This window comes from Coturnix japonica, chromosome Z, assembly GCF_001577835.2.
Source record: "Coturnix japonica isolate 7356 chromosome Z, Coturnix japonica 2.1, whole genome shotgun sequence".
Classification (NCBI taxonomy): domain Eukaryota; kingdom Metazoa; phylum Chordata; class Aves; order Galliformes; family Phasianidae; genus Coturnix; species Coturnix japonica.
In genome coordinates this window covers 42,459,675-42,481,570 of record NC_029547.1, presented here as the reverse complement: position 1 = coordinate 42,481,570, position 21,896 = coordinate 42,459,675, and the positions used below count along the sequence as shown (strand labels likewise).

Sequence of the window (21,896 nt, the reverse complement as noted above, 5' to 3'; positions counted from 1 at the left end):
GATATGATTCCTTAAAACTAAAACAATTCATATAAGATCAATCCTCTTCAGAACTAAAGCCAAATTATTTCTGAAGGAAACTACTTATAAGGACTTAATGAGCTTTAAATTCACATCTTCTGCTAATTAAGCTTAATTTACTTGACTCTCTCTGTGTATATATGCCATCAGGGAATAAAATGGTCTCTGATTTAAACCCTCCAAAGGAAATGTATGATCACAGGAAGTAAAGAACGAGCAACCACAAAAAGAGTTTAAGTTATGGTCATGTTTTTTTCTTTTAATTTTCTTTTTTACCATTAGATCAACAGAATCTGTTAACCACTTTTTAAAAAAGCACAAACATTGATTTTGATACACTAAAGTAACAGAACCATATTATTGTGATATAAAATGTTCATGAAATAGTAATCATATATGGTTTAAAAACTGGAAAATGATTCAATAGTTATGGAAGGAGCTATTTTACAATAGACTGATTTAATGTTCTCCACATTCATGACATTTAATTTAATTCCTTAAACACTGCAGAACACTGAGTTTAAATCTGAAATGCTCAAATAAGGAATATGTGTTCAAAAACTGTGTTAAAAGCACGGCTGAATTTCACAACTTACAGAAGACAAAAAAATAACTTGGTTTTGAAGACTGTAGAGTTGTAAAAAAAAAAAAATTAAAAACTTAATTGAAAAGGGCAATTTAAAAGCTGTATTAATTAAGAAAACATTTATTCAATATATTCCTTTCTTTTGCCATGTAGCACAACAACAGGAAAGTGAAAGGCATTTGTATTCATGATGCTATGTCTTCCAAACTGAATGATAATAATAATTCAGGTTTTTCAAACTCTTGCATGCACACTTTCACAAGCTACCCTGCAGAAAATAAATATACTACCTTCCTTTCAATTGATGCCCACTGTAAAGCAGCAACAAGCACTACCTGCATTCATGCTTAAGGTGCATATATAGTACCTCAGATATAAAAGTTAGAATTTATAAACTGGAAATAATAGTTGCTGTTAAAACACGTTATCTCTGAGTCATAATTTACTGTCTATGTTATTTGCTCTCAAGTACATCTAATGAACCATTTTTGTTTTGGAAATTTTCATACGCCCACAGAGTACTGAAACCCTTTCAATTTGACATTCTCTGCAATGTCTTTTCTGCTTTTTTTAAAAAACTCAAAAAAATGCAGTTACAAGAATCAAATTCTTATAACTGGTGAGAAGAATCTCTTAGTATGGACACTATTAACTTCATGTACCAGAATGGTCAGGTTTAGTTTTACATGATTTAAAAAAGTTGTTGTGGTTTTATGATTTTTGGCTGTTGGTATTCCACATCACAGCATCATGTGCTGCTCTGGGAGTTAAAGAGTTAATGCTCCAGTTCTGGGTACCTGTCCCAGAAGAGAAGAACTTCATCCCCCAGAGGAATCTGCATTCAGAGAAGAGGTAAAATCCCTGGCAAGGTCTTGAGACCAGGCTCTCCTCCTTTCTGCTCATCCTCAACACACATCTCGCCTCAGCACTAGAGTAAGGCCTTCAGCTTTTGGACACTCTCTCATTTCATCTAATTTATTATCTTCAATTCTAGTTGTTTTGTATTATATTGTATTAGAGTGTGTTATCTTGCATTCCAATATCTTACTTAGTAAATCAGTTTATTCCTCCTCAGATCATTGACGCTGCTTTGTTTTGGGCCCATCTCTCTATCCTTTTCCCTTATCCCTTTGCAGAGTGCAGATCTGCGGGTCCCTCTGCCCTGCTAGTCATGGAACTGGGCCAAATCAGCCCATAAGCTGTTGACAAAGGTTCTCTTACATAGGATGGCCAAATTTTCAGTATGAAGGCAAACCCCACAACAAATCTCTCAGAATCATTAGGTTCAGAAATCCTTACTTAAGGATTTTTTCCCATGATCAGAAGACTGATATTTAAAAGGACATCTTATTAAAATGCAAGCAGATTCAAATAAACTATAGGCCTCCTCATGAAATAGAGCCTATTTTACTAATAGTTTAAAAAATAAACATAAAAATCTCCAGACCTAGAAAAAGAGGGAAAATTATGTTAGGAAGAAATAAGACTTTAAGATTAGAAAGTATGCTAAAATATTACAATAAAAAAGGACAAGTCCGTGTATTTTATGTTAAAATAAATCAGTAACTTAAGAAAGGGAGCACACAGCACTTCAGTTTAGAAAAGGCTCTTGCACAGTCAGTCTATCCATGTGTAGATGATAACATTAAAAACCTGTCAAGTGTAATGTCAGTTTTGAATAATTCTTCAATATTTGGTCTATAAATCTGAACTTTGAGTGACCTAACACTGACCACTGACTCAGGCATGGGTATGATTAGTCATGGCCTCAGGTACATTATGAGATAAAGACACAGATAACCTTAAAAAGTTCTCCAAGATAATACAACTTTATAATATGCCCAGTTAGGACACACACTTATTTCGATGATGTCTGTAATAAATTTTACCCAAACACCATCCTTCAGAAGTCCACATTGTAGAAGTACAGATAGAAGTACAGAGCTACAAAGCAATTACTCCAGTATATTATATCAGAAATCAAAGGAAACAGACAAGGAAATCACTTTGATAAATAGAATTATATCTCATTATTTCTAATCGTGACACTGTTTCACATATTACAGTTACAAGACATAATATTCTAAGTCGTCAGAACAAACCCCTGGATACAACTGAGAGGCCAAGAGTCTGAATTGGATAAACATGCTCCTTCCTTTCCTCCCTCTCCCTGTCTGTGTATGTAATATGCAGTGCTTCTCCACTTGTCCAGTAATCATTTATTTGCAGTATATTTTATGCAGTTTGTACTAACTTTAAAGAAAACAAGTGTTAGAATGATAACACATTTTTGCTCCAAAAAAAAAAGAACTGCAACAACAACCAACAACAGCAACAACAGCAAATATTATTTTTAATATCACAATGATCAGGAACAAAATATTGAAATGAAATATTGAATGTTTCCCCTTTTCTAAAATATAGAACGCTTTCACTACTATACCCCATGATTACATATTTAACAAGCTTTGTGATTAAGCAGCACTGTAATGCAGAATTTCTAAGTACCACTATTTCTGAAGAGGAACTAACATTACTGAAGGGAAGATACAGTTATAATAAACCACTCCATTTTTACACATCTGTCAGTCTCAAATGAATTTCACAACAGTAGTCAGTGCTGTTATCTCTGGTTTGCACGCAGGAAGAAAAACAGAAGAGTACCTGCTCTGCACAGCCTTACAGGACACATTCACAGGCCAGTCTAAGCTAAGAGCAGATTCCATATTCTCCCAGATATAGCAGTTTAAAATAAAGCTCTTGTTCCACTGATATTTGTCATTTAGACAAATATCAATTTGTCAATTGAGTAAATTTGTCAATTTAGACTGGATATAAGGAAGAGTTTTTTTTTATTATAAGGCTACTGAAGCACTGGAACAGGTTGCCCAGTGAGGAGGTGGATACCCTATCCTTTGAGGCATTCAGAGTCAGACCGGACAGCATGAGGAACCTGATCAATCTGTAGGTGTCCACTACATGGGAGCTGAACTAAGTTTATAGGTCCACTGCAACTCAAATGATTCTATGATTCTATGAGTAGGTGCTACTTATTTTCTCCTTTATTATTATTATTTTTTTAATTCGTATCTATAAATACCAATAGTTCTTTCAAATATTAACTTCTTTATCACAGATGTGTTTTCCTCTGATCTCCCTGTTTACCTGATTTCTCAATTTAATTTCAGCTGTGAATTTTAATTGATAGGCTGTTTGCCACCTCATCCAAGTAATTCATTTTATTGAACACTTCCACTAATCTTTGCAGGTTCACACAAAAAAGTTCTCCTACACATCACACTTCTTACATAGAAATAAAAGGAAAGGAAATAAAGTATGATTCCAACAAATTATAATACAGATGTGGATATATATAAAATGTGTGTGCACAAAGGATATACTGTTGCATTAAAGGGATTATCTAAATCTCTTGCATTCAAAATTGCGTACTTCCAGTTCAAGAATTTTTTTTGTGTTAGCAATGAAGTCTAGTACAACTAAGCATTTTAAAAACATTTTTCTATAGAGCAGTATTAATTCTGAGAGAAAGGAACATCCCATGAATATCACAGAATCAAAACATTGTACGGTTTGGAAGGGACTTCTAAAAAACATTGATTCCAATCTCCCTGCAAAGCAGGCTCCCTACAGCAGGATACACAGGTAGACATGTTGGTGGTCTTGAACATCTTGAGAGAAGGCAAATCCACAACCTCCCTGGTCAGCCACAGACCACTGAAAAGGGTCTGGCCATGTCCCTTTGTCTCCCACAATCAAGATTTTTATGAACATTGATCAGATCCCTCTCAGTCGTCTTTTGTCAAGTCTGAACAGACACAGACCCAGGTCGCTCCTCAAAGTGGAAATGCTTCAGGCTCTTTATCATCTTTGTGGCTCTCCACTGGATTCTTTCCAGGAGATCCCTGTCTCTTTTGTACCAGGGAGCACAGAACCAAATACAGTACTCCAGGCAAGGCTTCACCAGGGCAGAGTAGAGGAGAAGGATCACCTCTTTGATCCTCCTTTGCCACGTTCCTTTTAATGCACCTCAGGATCCCACTGGCCTTCTGTTCTGATACATGCGGTTATTCCTTCCCAGGTGCAAGACTCTACACTTGCTTTTGTGATGCCTCATCTAGTTTCTTACTGCCCAGCTCTTCAGTCTGTCCAGGTCTCACTGAACAGCAGCACAGCCTTCAGGTGTGTCAGCCAATCCTCCCAGCCCTCCCAGCATTCGTTTATCAGCGTACTTGCTGACACCACTATCCCCTCATTGTCAATGAAGATACTGAACAAGACTCGACCCAGCACCAGCGCCTGGGAAACACTGCTAGTAAACATGTTTTAGCAGGTTTTTGTTTTGTTTTGTTTTAAACAAGAAAATCCAAACATTTGTTCAAATAATACAAACTTCATTTATCTTGTCATGTTTCTATCCATGGCAGCATGACCCTGGTTGATGTCTATTGTTTGGCAACAGTCAGGAACACTAATGAGAAAATAAAAGCAGCTATGATACTTACATTAGTGAGGTGAATTACTCCTCTAGATGTAACAGAGCAGCCCATGAAACCAACGTACTGCAGCTCAGGACAGTGTTCAGCAAATGCTTTCACTGACTGATCTGTCACCTGCAGAAAAGATACACAGGTACAGTTGAATAGGTGATATGAGTACATACATAATATAATCTATTTTCCCTGTAACTCTGGCAAGATCCTCGTTAATAGTTCTGTTCATGTTATCACTAGTGTTATTTATTTTAAGAGTTTGGAAGAAAATATTAGATATGCATAAATATCTGTAGAAGTGTATGAAGATGGATGATGGAAGAGGGGGATCATCATCTTAGAGGAGGTAAACAGAAGGAGAAAGAATGATGGCAACTGAAATTCAAATATTCTGCTTATCTGCAGATAACCCAAGAGACCATTTTATTCACTGTTCCCATATGTTATAGAGAGACATCAAAATACTAACAAATTTGATTGTCATCCTGGAGAATCATGCTGAACACTGACATGCATCATTTCTTCAGCAAAGAATCTGAACTCAGACATACCCTAAGTTTCCAGTCCTTTTCTAGACAGTGTTACTGAAACAAAGACATTGCTTTTAACTAAAAGAAAATATTGCATTCATTTTCATCTCATGGTAATATACCACTCAGTGTCATTTACCCATTAAATGAAGATTTTATCTACTTTATTACTGTGATTTAAATGAATTTCTCAGCCATTTATTTGGTCTAATAGCTAAGAAACACAAATTAATGCAATATTTTGCAGGTATACCCAAAGGATAACTGCCAAATTTGTGAAGGATGTAACATGAATATGCTTAAGACATCTCCATATTTTTCTTTAAACAAAATGTATTTTTTTTCTTTTCTGAGCAGTATATATTCTCAATGCAAATGGCAGTAACACAAAACTGTTATGGTTTTGGGATAAAACCTGCACTGTCCAGCAAAACTGCACTGGAATGTCTCACTGTGTCTGGAATCTGGAGCCTTGAATGCCTGAAGGCATTATGGATACACAAGAACATATTCTTGTCATCACAGACCACAGAAGCAAAATAAATTTTGAAATATCAAGTCCGTAATTCAGCCTCGGGTGAATACATACATGCAAACAGTATTCTTATTGTGCCATATATCACCTTTATTCACAGTTCCAACTTGCTTGGCCAGCATGTCACTTAAGTGCTTGCTGACAGCATATGGTGACCTTGGTGAGACTTTGACAAGACAATTTTTGAAAAGATAGTCCAGAGGTAAAGGAGACCAACAAGATTATAGAGACAATACCACATTTAAGCTGTTTTGATATGGGGATATTGGGTGTGGTTTATATAGGTCTAATGTAGCTTCTCAAAGCAGAAGTCTCTCAATGAATAAACAGTTCTCTAATTAAACATCACCCAACCACAAATTAAAGGCAAGACCTCGGGAGCTGGATGTTTACAAACCTGAAAACAGACCAAAAGAAAAGGAAAAAAGGGCCAGAATCAACAGTGAAATGAGCAGTGGCCATGTTTTTTTCTGCATTAACCTATGCCTATGGTCTACTTACTTCAATTAAAAAAAAACCAAAAACACAACACTGTACTAATAAATTTCTTCATTCACTTTGATCTGACAGTGTCTTAATCTTATATTTTCATCTTTGCATAATTTTCTCATCTATGGACTGTCACGCTACCTGGGAATTTTGAAGATTCTGACCACTAGGAACCTGTGACAAATAACACCTGAAATCAAATATTATTTTCCAAACTACAAGAGGTTAAAAAAAAAAAAGAAGAAAAAAAAAAAAAAAGTAGCATTTAAATTAGGATTAGAAAAACAGAATATACCAATACTAGCTTTCTACCTCAGCTTTTTCTACAGAAGATAAACTTCCCTTTGCTCTTCAGGAGAAAAACCACATTACAAACTTAATCTACTTTCTTTACCAAGGATTAGATTATCATTCTACACATCAGACAGGTCTGTTCTGGCTGGCAAGAAAGCATATTCATGGGCAATCAATAACATAAATGCCTAATGTGGCAAATTTAATACAGAAATTGAAGGTTTAATAATGAATAATAAATAATTTATTTCATATAGCTGCCATTTGGGTGCATGGAGATTTTAAAAATTTTGACTGCCAATGATAAAATTACTACCTGCATCTTAAAATACTTTTTATTAATTGTATGGAATTTTCAGCATCCTAAGCAAAAATAAAAAGTAAACAGTTTTGGTAAAAATTGGTGACAGCAGATCATAAGTACTAAGCAGCCTATAGATTGGGAGTTAATATTCCCAGTGCTTGTTAGGTAATCAGGATCTGTCCAGTCAGAAAAAGATTTTTACCAGATTACTCATTACCATTCATGTCCCATGATCTTCCTAGTTTAAAAGAATTTATTTACAACCTGTCAACCTGAATATGCCTTACATTTCCTCTGGGAGAATCCACAACTTTTGTCATACATTTTGCTACTGCAAATGACAATTTCTGTTCTTAAATCTTTACTAAGAAATGAAATAGTTGTGCAACAAAACAACTGATGTCTTTAAGCAGATGCTGTGTTTTGCTGCCAGCTCATAAATGCACCAGATCTGTAGGACGTGACTTCCAAGTTTTAATGGGAAACATTGTAAAAATCTCCCAATCAGCACTGCAATATCACAGTCAGCATTCTCGATTACACCAGTAACTATGAATATCTTCCATCTTTTTCAGACATTTATTGCAATTTATATTTTAAAATCATGATTCTCAATGAGACAGCCTGTAAAGGAGATCACCATATACTGTGTTTCATTAGCTACTCTTATCAGAAAATTCCCTCACTGAAGGGAGCAGTTAAGTGGAAGGAAAAATAAACATATTTATTTCTGTACATATCTATATACATATACACTTGCAGTTTCACAACCATGGTTTCTCACAACAAGAATATGAGATAGATAGCATCACAGAATCACAGAATCATATCACATCCCAACTTGGAAGGGACTCGCAAGGATCACTGAGTGCAACCCCTGGCTCCACAGAGGCCCACCCAAAATCCAAACCCTACATCTGAGAACACCTACATCCATCCATCCAAACAGTGTCAGAACTCTGATACTTGGGGCTGTACCCAACACCCTGGGCAGCCTGTTCTATGTGCACTGACCTATGGTGAGTAAACCCCAACTGACCCTCCCCCAACACAGCTCCATGCCTTTCCTCATTCTGGTTTCAACTAAATAAAGAAACACCGAGAGTGGTGACGCATTGGGACAGGTTGCCCAAGGAGGTTGTGGATGCCCCATCCCTGAAGTCATTCAAGGCCAGATTGTATGTGGCTCTGGGTGGCCTGGTCTGGCAGTTGGTGACACTGCAAATAGCAGGGGTGTTGAAACTAGATGATCTTTGTGGTCCTCTTCAATACAGGACATTCTATGATTTTATGATTCTGTGATCTAATGACAACATTCATACACAAAGTATCTGATGAAGGATCTGAAACAGAAATAACAAAGCTAAATTTAAAGCTAAAAAAAAAAAATAAAAAAAAAAAATTCTATGATGGACAAGAGTTCTTATTCTGATTAGACAGACTGACTGCTATGTTATTATCTGCAGTGTCCAGCCTAATATACATGTTTGAGATTTTCAATCTAAACTCAAAACGTGCAGACCAGCTGACTATTTCTGCTGTCCCAGGAATGGTAAATCTCTTTCATTGTGCTTTAACTTCCCAAGAGATCATTTGCTCTGCACACTACATGATCAGTGACAGCTGAAAAAAATAAATAAAAATGCTTAGCAATAGCATATACACAATGATTATGCAGTCTTAACTCCATTCATAATGCAATATGTAACTGTACTCTCAGTTTCCTCAGAGTCCTCTTTATTACCCAGGAGACAGGACAAGTATATGAAACATATATTATAAACATGGCTTCTGCAACCTATCAAGTATTTGAGAGTATCAACCCTCATTCAGACACACTGTATAAGGAGACTGGACTAATAATCTAAAAACACATTAACAAAGAAAATATACTGCAGTTCTATTAAAAAGTCCATTGTCAGTGAGGATACAGAAATTCACAGCTGATTTTTTTATAGATCACTGTGGAGTTCTTCCAAGAATCTTTAATATCTGATTGTCTAGTCGACCTTCATTGACTTTCATTCACCCTGTCTTGCTTGATATTAGTCTTGGTTTGAAAAAGTAATATAGGATGATGAGGAAAGATTTATAAGTTATGCACTAAAGCACTGTGAATGAGAAATACACTGGTCTGGAACTAATAGCACAGATTTTGCTCCTATTAAAAAGATCTATGATAAGCAAGCTATGGTTTAATCATTTTCTTCTTCTGTATTACAGCTTATTATATATGAATTCCAGTTCTGTATTGTTTTACAGAAATTCAATATTTTGGCCATTCTGAATTAGATTCTGTAAGTATTAGTTAAGTATTAGTTTATTTTATATTCCATAATTGAAGTAGCAAAAAAGAACAGTTCTGAAGAATAATTCAAAAATGAATTTTGAGGTGCAAGACAAGCAAATTCTCACTAAAATGCCTACCACTTAATAAAAACTTAGAGTATCTCATGTAGACATAACAGAAAATAGAAAAGAGATAGGAATAAAAGTACTGTCTGGACCAGAAACGACACCACATTTTTCCAATGAAAGTGGCACACTACAAGTCTATGTATGTTAACGTGCAATTCTTTATATAAAATACATAAATAAAAGCTTTTGAAACACTGAAGGATTTTTTCCAGCGTAAGGGCATTAGGATAAACTGTGGTAGAGTGAAATAAGAAATAAAATAAAGAGTTTGTCTGCCATGTATATATCATTTGAGTGTTCATTGCACAAGTCAGCACTAATGGGAAAAGAAAGCCCTTTATTCCTAATTCCCTACTGCATATATCTTAACCTGTCCTGAACACATCATGCCTATCTTGGGCAGCACAAGAAGAAAGGAAGGGATAGACATTACTCACCTGAATTCAGTTTCATACTGGGAAAGTTTGGAAAGAAGTTTCTAAAATACTCATCAACTGATTTAGCCCTAAAACTTCCTTGCTTTGCTTTTATACTACAGACTTGATAAATTAAAGACTTAGATGAAGAACATAAAGCCCTGCATGTAGCACGTTGCAAAGGACCTCTGAACTGTTTTGTATTAGATAGTTAACCAGTGTCAGTTTTCCTTGGAATCCTTGAACACCAAAATTGACCATAATGTGGTGTAGACTAGTCTCCACATGAATCTACTTGGGAATAACCTTGCTTTCTTTCTATTTTAGCACAATGCCTGAAATGCATTTAGATCACAAGACATGTGAAAGTCATGCTGAACAAAACTAGTTATTCTGCACTTACTCAAATCCTGAGCTTACAGGTGAGCTCTATTACAAATACAAATACACACACGCGAATTAAGGAAAATAAGTTAGGCTACAAGTTGTGTGCCTTCATGGGTTGCTGAATCAGCAGCTACAGATCTGGCCTTGCTAAGTCAGGTTCTCACTGCTGATAACAGATGCTTTTTTACAGGCTTACACAGTTAGTACAGACAGCGGGTCTCCTGTTTCTCCAAATAACATTGTTAGCTATCTTATCTCTGGAATGCAAGGTAGCAGCCTCAGACAGTAAAAGCACAAATTAATGAAGAAGGAGCAGATTTGTGGATGAAGTTGTAGCCTGTAAGGGAACCAATCAAATGGTACTGCATGTGAGCTTGGGAGCAAATGTCCAAATTGTTTTTATTTTCTTCTCTTTTTCTCTTCTTTCTTTTCTCTGGCCACTCATAGGAACTACTGTAGAAACTGCTGTAATTGCTTGGTGTTTGTGCTGCAAAAACTATTCTTGCAGGATCTTGCTCCTTGTATAAATAACTATATTAGTCATTGTCCATTCTGCAGTTGTTAAATGTGTGTTTTGTAAAAATGTTACTTGTGAAATTCCATTCCATGCTTAAAATACTCTTGTCTTGCTGGGGGATGTTGGTTATGACTCTTGCCCAGGGAATGCAGTGTTCCCATGCCCTGGGGAAGCAGGTAGACTCCATTACCCAGCAACGCAATGAGAATTTTTGTAAAAATCCCTGTTTTGCTGAGGGACATTGGCTACAACTCTTGTTCAGGGTATTTGGTGTTCCTATGCCCTGGGGAAGTAGGTGGACTTCATTACCCAGCAAAACACAAGGGATTTTCACACAATACCTGAGACCAAGCAGGATAAACAGGTGTTATGGGATAGAGGGTGTCTAAAAGAAATTTGGGAAAAGGACATTCTGGGTTGTATTTTGGCTCACTGGAGAAACACCCTCACCAGTGACCCAGGGGGAATACGGAGTAAGAAACCAGGATCATAAATGAAGTTCTGGGACCAGTTTTTATAATTAAGTATCCTAATTGTGAGACCAAGTGCTGGGTGTTAGTGGGAAGTGAAGAAAGGTATTGCTTGATGCGTGGATTTTGAAGGGAGTGCAGCAAGCTGTTTTGATGGTATATGAAAGTGTAATCGTTAATGATATACGGAAGCATAATTGAGGGTATGAGGAAGTGTAATTGAGGGTTTGAATAATGGAATAGTGTAAAAAGGCAAAAGGGTTAAAGAAAAAGTGAGCTTATCTGCACTGGCATGAGAGCAGCCCCTTCTCACTGCCCGCCCATGAGCAGAATTCTCACGAGTGAGAGGTGGGGCTGAAGACTGTTGCTGTAAACAGCATTACTTGTGAAGGGGAGTGGAGAAGATGGGGCATTGGACATGAGGATAGCCAAAATAGGACCAAAAGCAGTGTATAAAATGCAGGAAAATGGGACACTGGTGGAGAAATCCTACCAAGCTAAGTGAGAGGGAACCTTCTCTGATCACAAAAGCTGAATTACCGGAACCTGGGAAATTTACCCTAGCAGATCCACTGGTGAAATTGTAGCTAGGGAAGCAGGATAAGGTGGTTTATTTCCTGGTGGATATGGGTGCTTCTTATGGTAATCTCATTACGTAGATGACTTTTTTAACAGTAGTAGGAGCTATTGGACAAGAAGAAAAAGCTTACCTTTTGGGATCAATTAAATATAGGCTGGGAACACAAGTAGGAATACATAAATTCTTGTACATGCCAGGTTCTCCAAAAGCGTTATTCAGGCAATGCTTATTAGAACAAACGGATACAGAGATTAAATTCAATAAAGCTGGAGCTAAGGGTCAAAAATATCAACTGATTAAAAATTATAAGTCTGGCTTTAACACAAACTCGCAAAGACAATGTTATATCCCCAGAAGTTACAGAAATCTTAAATCTGGTAAACTTAGGAGCATGAATATCAGGGATTTCTGGAAGAGCCAAAAATGCAGATAGAAGTCAAGTGAAAAGAGGAGCTAGTCTAGTCAGGGTAAAGCAGTGCCCTTTGAGGATACAAAGCTGCAGAAGGATAAAATAAATAACAGATAACTTTTTGGAGTTTTGATTACTAATTGAATGTGAATCCAAAAGCAATACCCCAATCTTGCTGATGAAAAATCTGGTAGCAAGAGCTACAGTTTGATACAAGATTTCAGGGAAATTAATAGAATTGTTCAAGATATACAATTAGAGGTGGCAAAACCATACATACATTAACCAAGTTAAGGAATGAGTAGTTGGGGTTTATCTTCTGGATTTGAAGGATGCCTGAAGTTATTTGCCTTTGAACAAGAAAACCCCAATACAGGGAAGAAAAAACTCAGTTGACCTGGACAGTGTTACCCAGGATTGAGAGATCAATGATTTTTGAGAACTGGACAACTCTTAAGCCTGAGACTTAAAATCTCTGAAGCCAAGTCAAAACCTGTAAAATATTCTAAAGAGAACAGGAGTCTAATTAATGATTTAGAAGGGAAGAGAGCAAGCTGACAGATGGGTGCACACCCAGATGGACACACTATTATGCCCTTTAGTATTTTATGGAAATTGGTTATAAGGGAAGATAAGAGAATATATTGGGCAAACAGACACTACAAAGTACAATCCCAGTACCAGGAACAGGGCACAAGTGGGCCTAATGGGAAAGGGAACCTTCCAGGGCAACAGTGGCAAACTGAGTTCTCAGAACTGCCAAGAAAAGGGGGGTATCTCTATATGTTGGTGCTGATACCTTCTCAGGGTGGTTGGAGTCATTCCCTTGTAGAACTGTTCAGGCACGTGCAGTCATTAAAGTATTTTGACAGGAGATGATTCCAAGATGCTGAGGAACTACTTGGTCTGTCAAGGAAAGTGCTCCATGGAAAGTTAAATACATAAAGAAATGATGAGTCGGTCACTAATTTGCTCTATCTCAGGGTACATAGGAGAAGTTTAAGCCTGGGAAGAGAACTCTTTTTTAATTTAGTAACTTTTCTAAAACTTTCAACTTCTCTCATTGCTGGGTCTGGTTATGTGGACAAGATCCACTGAGTAGAAACAGACCTGCAGACCATATGGGAAAAATCCCAGGAAGTTCATTGTAACCAAATATACATCACTGGCTGATTTCCTGGGAATCTGGGACATGCTGATACAGGTAAAATGTTGTATACAGGTAAAAAGGATTAAGTCAGATCATCAATTACTGCCATACAGGGGATGAGGATGTTGTTTTTTTTTTTTTACTAATTTTACAATTAATTTTTTAATGGAGTGCCAGAAATCACTATTCTTCACAAAAAATTAAAAACTATTACGTTTTCTGCTAATAAGTAAAACTTTTATATGTATATGCTTATGCATTATACCTTCCTAGTCCAGCATGTAATACACTGCAAAAAATATACTGTCAATTTAAAAATTTTTAAATTAAAATACAAATTCAACAGAATTTTTAAATTCATTTTTACTGTAAGACACAGTACCCGAAATGGCAACAGACAGGACTCTAGCAAGACTGGCCTTTAGGAATTGCTGGTCCCAGAAGCTGGAGCAGGGAAGATGCAGAGGATCAGCTCAGGGAATATTTGACCAAAATGAATATTTACAACAACTCTGTGGGATCTGATGGAACACACAGCTGAGTGCTAAAGACATGATGGCAAGGCTAAGCTGCCAGTTGTGGCAACTGAGTGAAGAACCCGAAGACTGGAGGAAAGTCAATGTCACTCCTACCTTCAAGAAGTAGGACTCAAGGAACTACAGGCTGATCAGTCTCACCTTGATTCTTGGGGAGGTAATGAGGCAGCTAATCCTGGAAACTATTTGACGACGCATGAAAGACAAGAAAATCACCAGGAGTAGTCAGCATGGATTCACCAAGAGGAAATCATGCCTGACCAACCTGATAAGCTTCTCTAATGAAATGAATAGCACGATGGATGAGAGGAAAGCAGTAGAGACTGTCTTCTTGATCTTCAGTAAGGCCTTTGAACTGATTCTGAGATCCTCATAGAGAATCTGTTGAGTATGGGCTAGATGAGCAGACAGAGAGATGGCCTAAAAACCAGGTGAATGGCTGATTCAGTGAGCAGTGGTCAGTGATGCAAAGTCTGGCTGGAGGCTAGTAATGAGCAGAGAACACAAGGGATCAATACTAGTTCTACTGTTCTGTTTAACATCTTCATTAATTTTCTGGACAATGGATTAGAGTGCACTCTTAGTAAATTCACAGATGACATTAAAATGGGAGGAAGTGGCAGACTGACCATACAGCTAGCAAGAGGAACATGGATAGAAAGTTACTGGAACACACCTCTACAGAAAAGGACCTTGGATTCCTGGAGGACACCAAGTTTAACGTGAGTCATCAGTGTGCCCTTGCTGGAATGAAGGCTAATGATACCATGAGCAGAATTAGGCAAAGTATCACCAGCAAGTCAAAGGGGATGATGTTTCACCTCTACTCAGCATTGATGTGTCTGAATTTGGAGTACTGGATCCAAAAGAAGTTGTAGCAGCTGTCCTATGAAAACAAGCTGAGCAAGTTGGGACTGTTCAGCCTGGAGAAAAGGAAGGTGTCAAGGGGATCTCACTGATGTCTATAAATACCTGAAGAGGGGGTGCAAGGAGGATGGAGCTGGGCTCTTTTCAGTGGTACCTAGAACCAGGAAAAGAGGTAACAGGCACAAAGTAAAACAAAAGATGGTAAAGTTCTCTCTGAATATCAGGAAGCATTTCTTCATTATGCAGGTGGCTGCAGATTAATGTGCACTAGCTCAGAGAAGACATCAAGACCTGCAAAAGCCATACGGATGTGGTGCTGGGCACACTGGTCTGTATGTTCCTGCATAAGCAGAGACCAGAACAGGTGGACCCAGAGGTCCAAGCCAACATCAACCATTCTGTGATTTAAACTGTATTTGGCATAAAAGCTCTGAAGAAGCAACTAGTATTGGCAAAGATGTGTTTAATTAATGATCCTTTACTGCAATCACAGAATGCTGACAAAAATAAGGCATGGTAATCTGTTACCCCAGTCAAGTTTTCAGGACACCCAAAGTTTCATTAACGAACTGCAGTAAGACTCAGCTCACATTAATGAACTGCCATTGGACATATCATCTACATCTTAACACTCAGCGTGGATAAATTAAACCATTTGCTTACTCAAAAGAGAGGTTCAACAACTGTCACCTCCATTTTGCTGAGGAGATTTTAGAAACATAAGTAACTATGAGCCAGCCTCATAGTTGTAATGTTTAGGTTGTATCTTTAAAATATGGGCTTGTAAATTTTGATTGATTCCTTTCATTATAAATTCTATATTTAATACAAATGCACAGTCTTTCATTAAACAGAATACTGCTCCTTACTAGCAGCAGCGGCAATACAATTTAACTGTTAACCGTATAGGATAGGATGTTTCTCAAAACAGCTCTCACCATTGAGGCTGATGTGGATACACGAAACACAAAAGCAGAGCCTGGAAACTCCTACTTATTCAGGTGAACTTTACAATATGTTACTCCCTCAGAACAAAACGTTACAACACACAAGATTAATACAATAATTAAAGTATGGACTCACAGGAGTCCCTGCCTATGTGAAGCAGCATCACAAAGTACTGTGAGTCTGTCTGGGCCTTCTGCCTGTTATCCATGAAGCACAAGCATGAGGGCCATCTCATTTTGATATCAGAAGTGGACACCAGCTCTTCTTACATCCATATATCTTAGTTCAGAAGTTATTACATCAGATCACAATATATGAGGAGGAGGCATTCAAGAATATAAGAAGTAATGTAAAGTGTTGAAAGGATTGCTTCTGTTTTACAGTTTGTTAAACTAATCAGCTGGATTCTTCAACTACTAACTACTTTAAAATACTCTGCGTGTCAAAAAATCTCACACAGCAAGTATTTTTGTAATATGCAGTAAAGGTGATGAGGCACTGAAACAGGTTGCTCAGAGAGGTGGTGGGTGCCCCCATCGCCGGAGACATTCAAGGTCTGCAGTGGGGCTCTGAGCAACCTAATTTAGCTGTAGATGTCCCTGTCCATTACAGCAGAGTTAGGCCAGATGATCTTTGGGTGTCCCTTCCAACTAAAATGATTCTAAGATTCCACAAAAAATTTTAGACATAGTTCTCACATATTTAAGGGTGGTATTCCTTCTATTTTTGTAGCACAATATAGCATCGCTCTTTGTTTTCTTCTCCTTACTAATGACAGCCACGAGAACAGACAAATTCCATTTCCTACTTGGATATATTTTATCTCTGTTTTAATCTCAGTTCTCACTATAACTTACTTTTAATTTCACATTTAACTCACAATTTAATAAAGTACAGTTTGAAGGCCATTATACTCAACAAGGTTATCAATGCAGCAAAATTTGCGTGCTGCAAAAGTGAAATAAAATCATAAAGCCTATTCTTCAGATATAAAATATTGCTCTCATCCCAAAAGAAAAATAAATAAATGAATAAATAAACATCATCAAAATGTGTTTACTCACGACTGGCAATGGACAGCTTCCAAAACAAAAACATACATCTTTCATCAGAGGGCATTTATATATAATATGACAATCACAACAACTTCAGAAAAATAATTAAATAAAAATAAAATTCACTTGGTGCCACCGTATTGCAAATTATACAACAAAAACTTCTTATATGCTTAATTTCACGAAAGTTAATGAGAAATTAAGAGTTGCTCAGCCTATTTTTGAAAAACATGCAAAATTATTTCTTATAATTTGATACAATGACTTGATCGCATTTTTTAATTTGAATACTGTGTAAAAAGATGGATGTGTTCACAAGTTAAGAAATTTATTTTTTAAAAATTTCACTTATTGTAATTCTGGATACAAAAGAAGAAAACATTTCCATTTAACTACAAAACAGCCCCACAGTATATTTTTCAATCCACTTCACCTACTTGTATAAGGAGTGGATGAGTCAAATATTCATCCATTCTTTGACTTAGCTTCATCTACTCCTTTTACACCAAAACAACCATATAATCCTATTTCCCGTTGCATATTGAAAAAAACTTCAGAAAAACAGATTATGCAACATCCTTATTTTTTACTCTTACCAAAGAGAATCCATTCACATTTCAAATCTTTTTGTAAAGAATTTTCTTTTATTTTCACTCTAGACCTGCAATTTGATCTTACACATTCTCATTAAAATTATGCCCTCTGGCACATTTATCATTTTATTCTATCACAATTTCAAGGCTTCTAAGGGGGCTGGAAGATTGTTTTACAATGCATGATCAGGTAATAAATGCTTTATGCTCATACTCTGCCCCTATTCAGCAGATTCAGAAGATGATGGTTGGAAAGAAAGGCTTTATTCACAGACAAGTTTAGATCTGTATGTCTGCGAACTATCAAACACTTTTAGTCTACCTCTTTTTGCTTTATTCCAATTCTTTATTTCCTTTTCATACAAACACCTTAACTGTTTGATTTTGTTCAGTACTCTGGGAAATTGCTACACTTACCTTACAAGAGCCTAATTATCCAAATGAACAGTTTTGGTTTTCTTCATCAAATATCTAACAAATACATGTTCCATTCTTTAGAGATGCCACTGTGATCTTTACCAAAGCAGAAACTAGTTCTGTTGTCAATCACTCCCATGGCCGAACTGACATATTATCTTCTTACTTTTTTATTCCTATGCAATACTAACTCAGCAGCAGCTGTTCCTCATAGATCTTTGTTTATTAAAACTGTTCGATATTCATAAAACAACAGAGCGATATGAATGCACTAACTTGTTTTGTGTGTGTGTGTGTGTGTGTGGTTAACAGAAAATGCTAATGTCACACAGGTAAATGCTTTTCAGATCCTTCATTAAGCCTAAAAATGTTTCCTTGGTGAAATAAAGTGTTAGGAAACCTGAACATGCTGTAAGCCTCATAAAAAGAATAATATATATAACCAAATCCCCCAACTTCTCATTCTCTTCAAGAAAAAACATAGTTCTAGTATGCAATAAAATCAACAATACAGGCTTATAATATTTAGTAGCATTAATATATCAGATTGGTAACACAGGCATTGTAACCCCAATGGCTATTAAGTGTACAAAGACAGCAAGTATCCAGTATTTACCTACATCATTACCTAGAAATCTCCAGAGGGGTAATAGGATATATCCCTTGATATCACACTTATTTTAGGAATTAGCAAATATGACAGAAGTACCCTTCTAAGATAATGAGAACATTTTCTCTTAAGTAAGTTAGACACTTCAGACATCTAATACAATTATGAAATTATGCAATTCCTTGATATGTTTCTTGTTCACATCTTTACTGAGTTTCAGTGAATTACCATCTAATTTCCATGAGGAGAAGCCCTTACAGTAACTGGAATTGAGATATACTGCATTTACACAGTACATTCTATACTACAAAAAACAAACAAACAATCAAACAACAACAACAACAAAAGTGCAAACCTAATATTTGATTTAGATGTTCATGGAACCAACCCTGGTTTTAAGGTTCCAAGTTACATCCTTACATCCAATCATACTAAGCATTAGTAAAGCTTGAAATACAGTATGGCTCCATGAAGCTGACATCGCCAGGTGCAATACATAGCTAAGGACATCCTCACTAAATATCTAAGCATTGCTGGAGCAGAATCTGGAACAGGATACATATAACAAAACCCTTCTTACAACCCACTGCAAATCAGTCCAAATACAGGGGAGAAAAGAGAGATTCCCTCACTTTTTCATTATAGCTCACAGAACCTTTGTCCTCCCAGTCCACCAAAATTTGGAATCTATACAATTCTGATTGCACAGATTGTATATACAGCGTGTGGCCATCATGTTACAAATGATGGGATCAATATATGCCTTGAGGGAGAAAAGGAAAAAGTCATACATTGCAAATTATGCTCATCAATATGAAGGAAAGGCTCCTTAAGTAGTAAAACTTCTCTGAGGTCACAGAGGATGATACAAAATAGGATAAGAAATAAAATGAAAGAATTTCCTGCTTATTGCAGTAAACTCAACAAAAATGGGAAGATAGCAAAAGGACTATGATTACAACTGCACAGGTCAAACGAAATAATGTTATAGTTGTTTTTTCTCTTCTACATTTTAATAATTGTAAGCCAGAAGGAAGCAAGGGGCATAGTTTGTTGTGTTTTTTTTTTCTTAATGTACATATTTAATTGACATATTAGTCTTCTTGGCTAAGACTTCTATTATACATTATGTACTTTTATGAAGGGATATGTTTAAAATAACACAAAAATAATACACAGCATATCACTCAAATTTCAAATACAAACTGCATTAGAGACTGAATATACTTTAATATATCTCTTAGAAAATACTAAGATAACACCATTCTTGCAGATTGCCTTGTGATACCGCAAGACAATGTTATAATGAAATTACATTCTCTTGATGAGATGGTACTTGTAGGAAGAAAAAAGAAGGAAAGAAAAGGAGAAGAAAAAAAGACTGTATGTGTAGAAAAAAAGAATTCTTAAAATATAGGTTAACAGACATATTTATAATTGGCTAACAGACATGGTGTTAGGTATTCGCCAGTAATTCTTATTCATCCTGCTCAAATCCAACTGCTAGAAGACTTCCAGCTCCATTAATTAAAAATCCAGAATATTCCATACTATTCTAACCTGTAAGAAATGTGTGCCAAAATAGAAATTCTAAATGGAAGGAAGTATATTTTTGGAGCACTTGATATTCAGAACAGACAGGAACGACAAGTTCAGATGAAGTCAGGAAACATAGCACGAGCTTAGCAACGGTGAAAATGAGGACAGACTGCATGGAAATTGAAGTGGTTTTGGTTTGATTTACGAATGATCTTCATATAATAGAGCTACTATTAAAAAGAAAACAGTCATTAGAAGCAATAGGGAGAGATTTTTTCTTTCTAATTTTCGTTAGTGAACTACATGCATTACAGCTGATTTAATTTAAAATAGATCACATTTTCATCAGTTTGATCAAGTACTACACCAGCCCACAGATTCTGTCAATCTGAAGCAGAATCAGCTTTAATTCAACGAAGCTGAAATCCTTAAAAGCATCAGAAATAAAAAGACTAGCAGAGAGATATGTTAAACCACATCCTCCAGGTCTCACACTTATATGGAATACCTCTTAATGCTTTCTGATCTACTCAGCATCACAATCTTTGTATGGTCTGCTCAGTAGAAAACCTCATGTGACAGGTTGGGCATCATAATTCTCTTAATAGCTTCTTCAGGGTTTTGTCCCTCCATTTACAAATCAGTAGAGAGTTTGCCATGAAATTTTATGATAAGAAGTAAACATATTACACCCTGTGAGAGTTATTACATGAGTAGAGCTGGCCTACAATGAAAAGCTGCAGGAAAACTAGTCATTAAAATGGTAATCTTCAGTGTTCACTACTGTGATTTACTACTTCATTACAATCACAGTTTGATATCAGCAGTAACTGGTAGGAGTGACCTCTGAACATAGGGACAATAAAAACAAAAATGTAAATGGCAGCAATAGAGCTTTAATATGCACAAATACAAAATCTCAGACCCAAATGAGACAGCATAGTTCAGAAAGTTTTTTTTTTAATTGATACTGTATAGGATACACATACACATTCTTTCAACTAAATCAAAGAAAATGCTTTGTAATAAATATCACCTCTATTCACAGAAAGAAAATCCTTAAGTGAAAGCTCTGCCCATTCTATGCTTTATACTTCACACATCATTCACTGCTCAGACACGGAGTACACCATTACACTTTGTGACAGCAACAACTGAAAATCCTAAAAGAGAAACCAAACTATGTTTTTTTTTAACTGAAAAACAAACGATATAAAGAAACATCCCATGACTTCTGCTTTGTCTCAGCTAAAACAGCAAGGAAAACCAAAAAGCATTAAAGCGAAGGAGTCTGTCACAGAGAACATAATTTGCCAAAATTCTTTAGAACATACTTGATACTTTGAGAGGATTTTCTCTTTTTTCAAACAGACTTTTTTTCCACAGAGTGGTCTGTTAAAATGCAAAAGCAGGGAGATTTCCAGTTTTGTTTTATTTGCTATCATAAACTTAGAAAAAGCAGTCTTGAATTTCGCTTATGAAAGCTGAGAGAACATGGAAATTGGTTGGAGAATTTGGAAATTGGTTATTTCCAAGGAAAATATGTACAGTAGCGTAGCTGGTTGGTTACATTTACATCACTAATTTTGTCCTGAAACAGTTCAATCTTAAGAGGCTCTGGGAATGTAGATGTCAAGAGAAATAGAGAATATGTAAAAACAAGCAGAAATAAAATAGTCCGAGAGGCATGTAAACAAATCAGTGATATCCATGT

General features: G+C 36.3%; 1 protein-coding gene across 2 annotated transcripts in view; it reads right to left on the bottom strand.

The window, feature by feature from the left end:
* The window catches only part of FBXL17 (F-box and leucine rich repeat protein 17), a 274,061-nt gene that overhangs the window by 187,935 nt on the left and 64,230 nt on the right, over positions 1–21,896 (bottom strand). For both annotated transcript variants that reach the window (XM_015849457.1, XM_032441230.1), the window contains exon 5: positions 5,131–5,238. In XM_015849457.1, the coding sequence (XP_015704943.1) occupies positions 5,131–5,238 (108 nt within the window). The remainder of the gene's footprint in view (positions 1–5,130; positions 5,239–21,896) is intronic.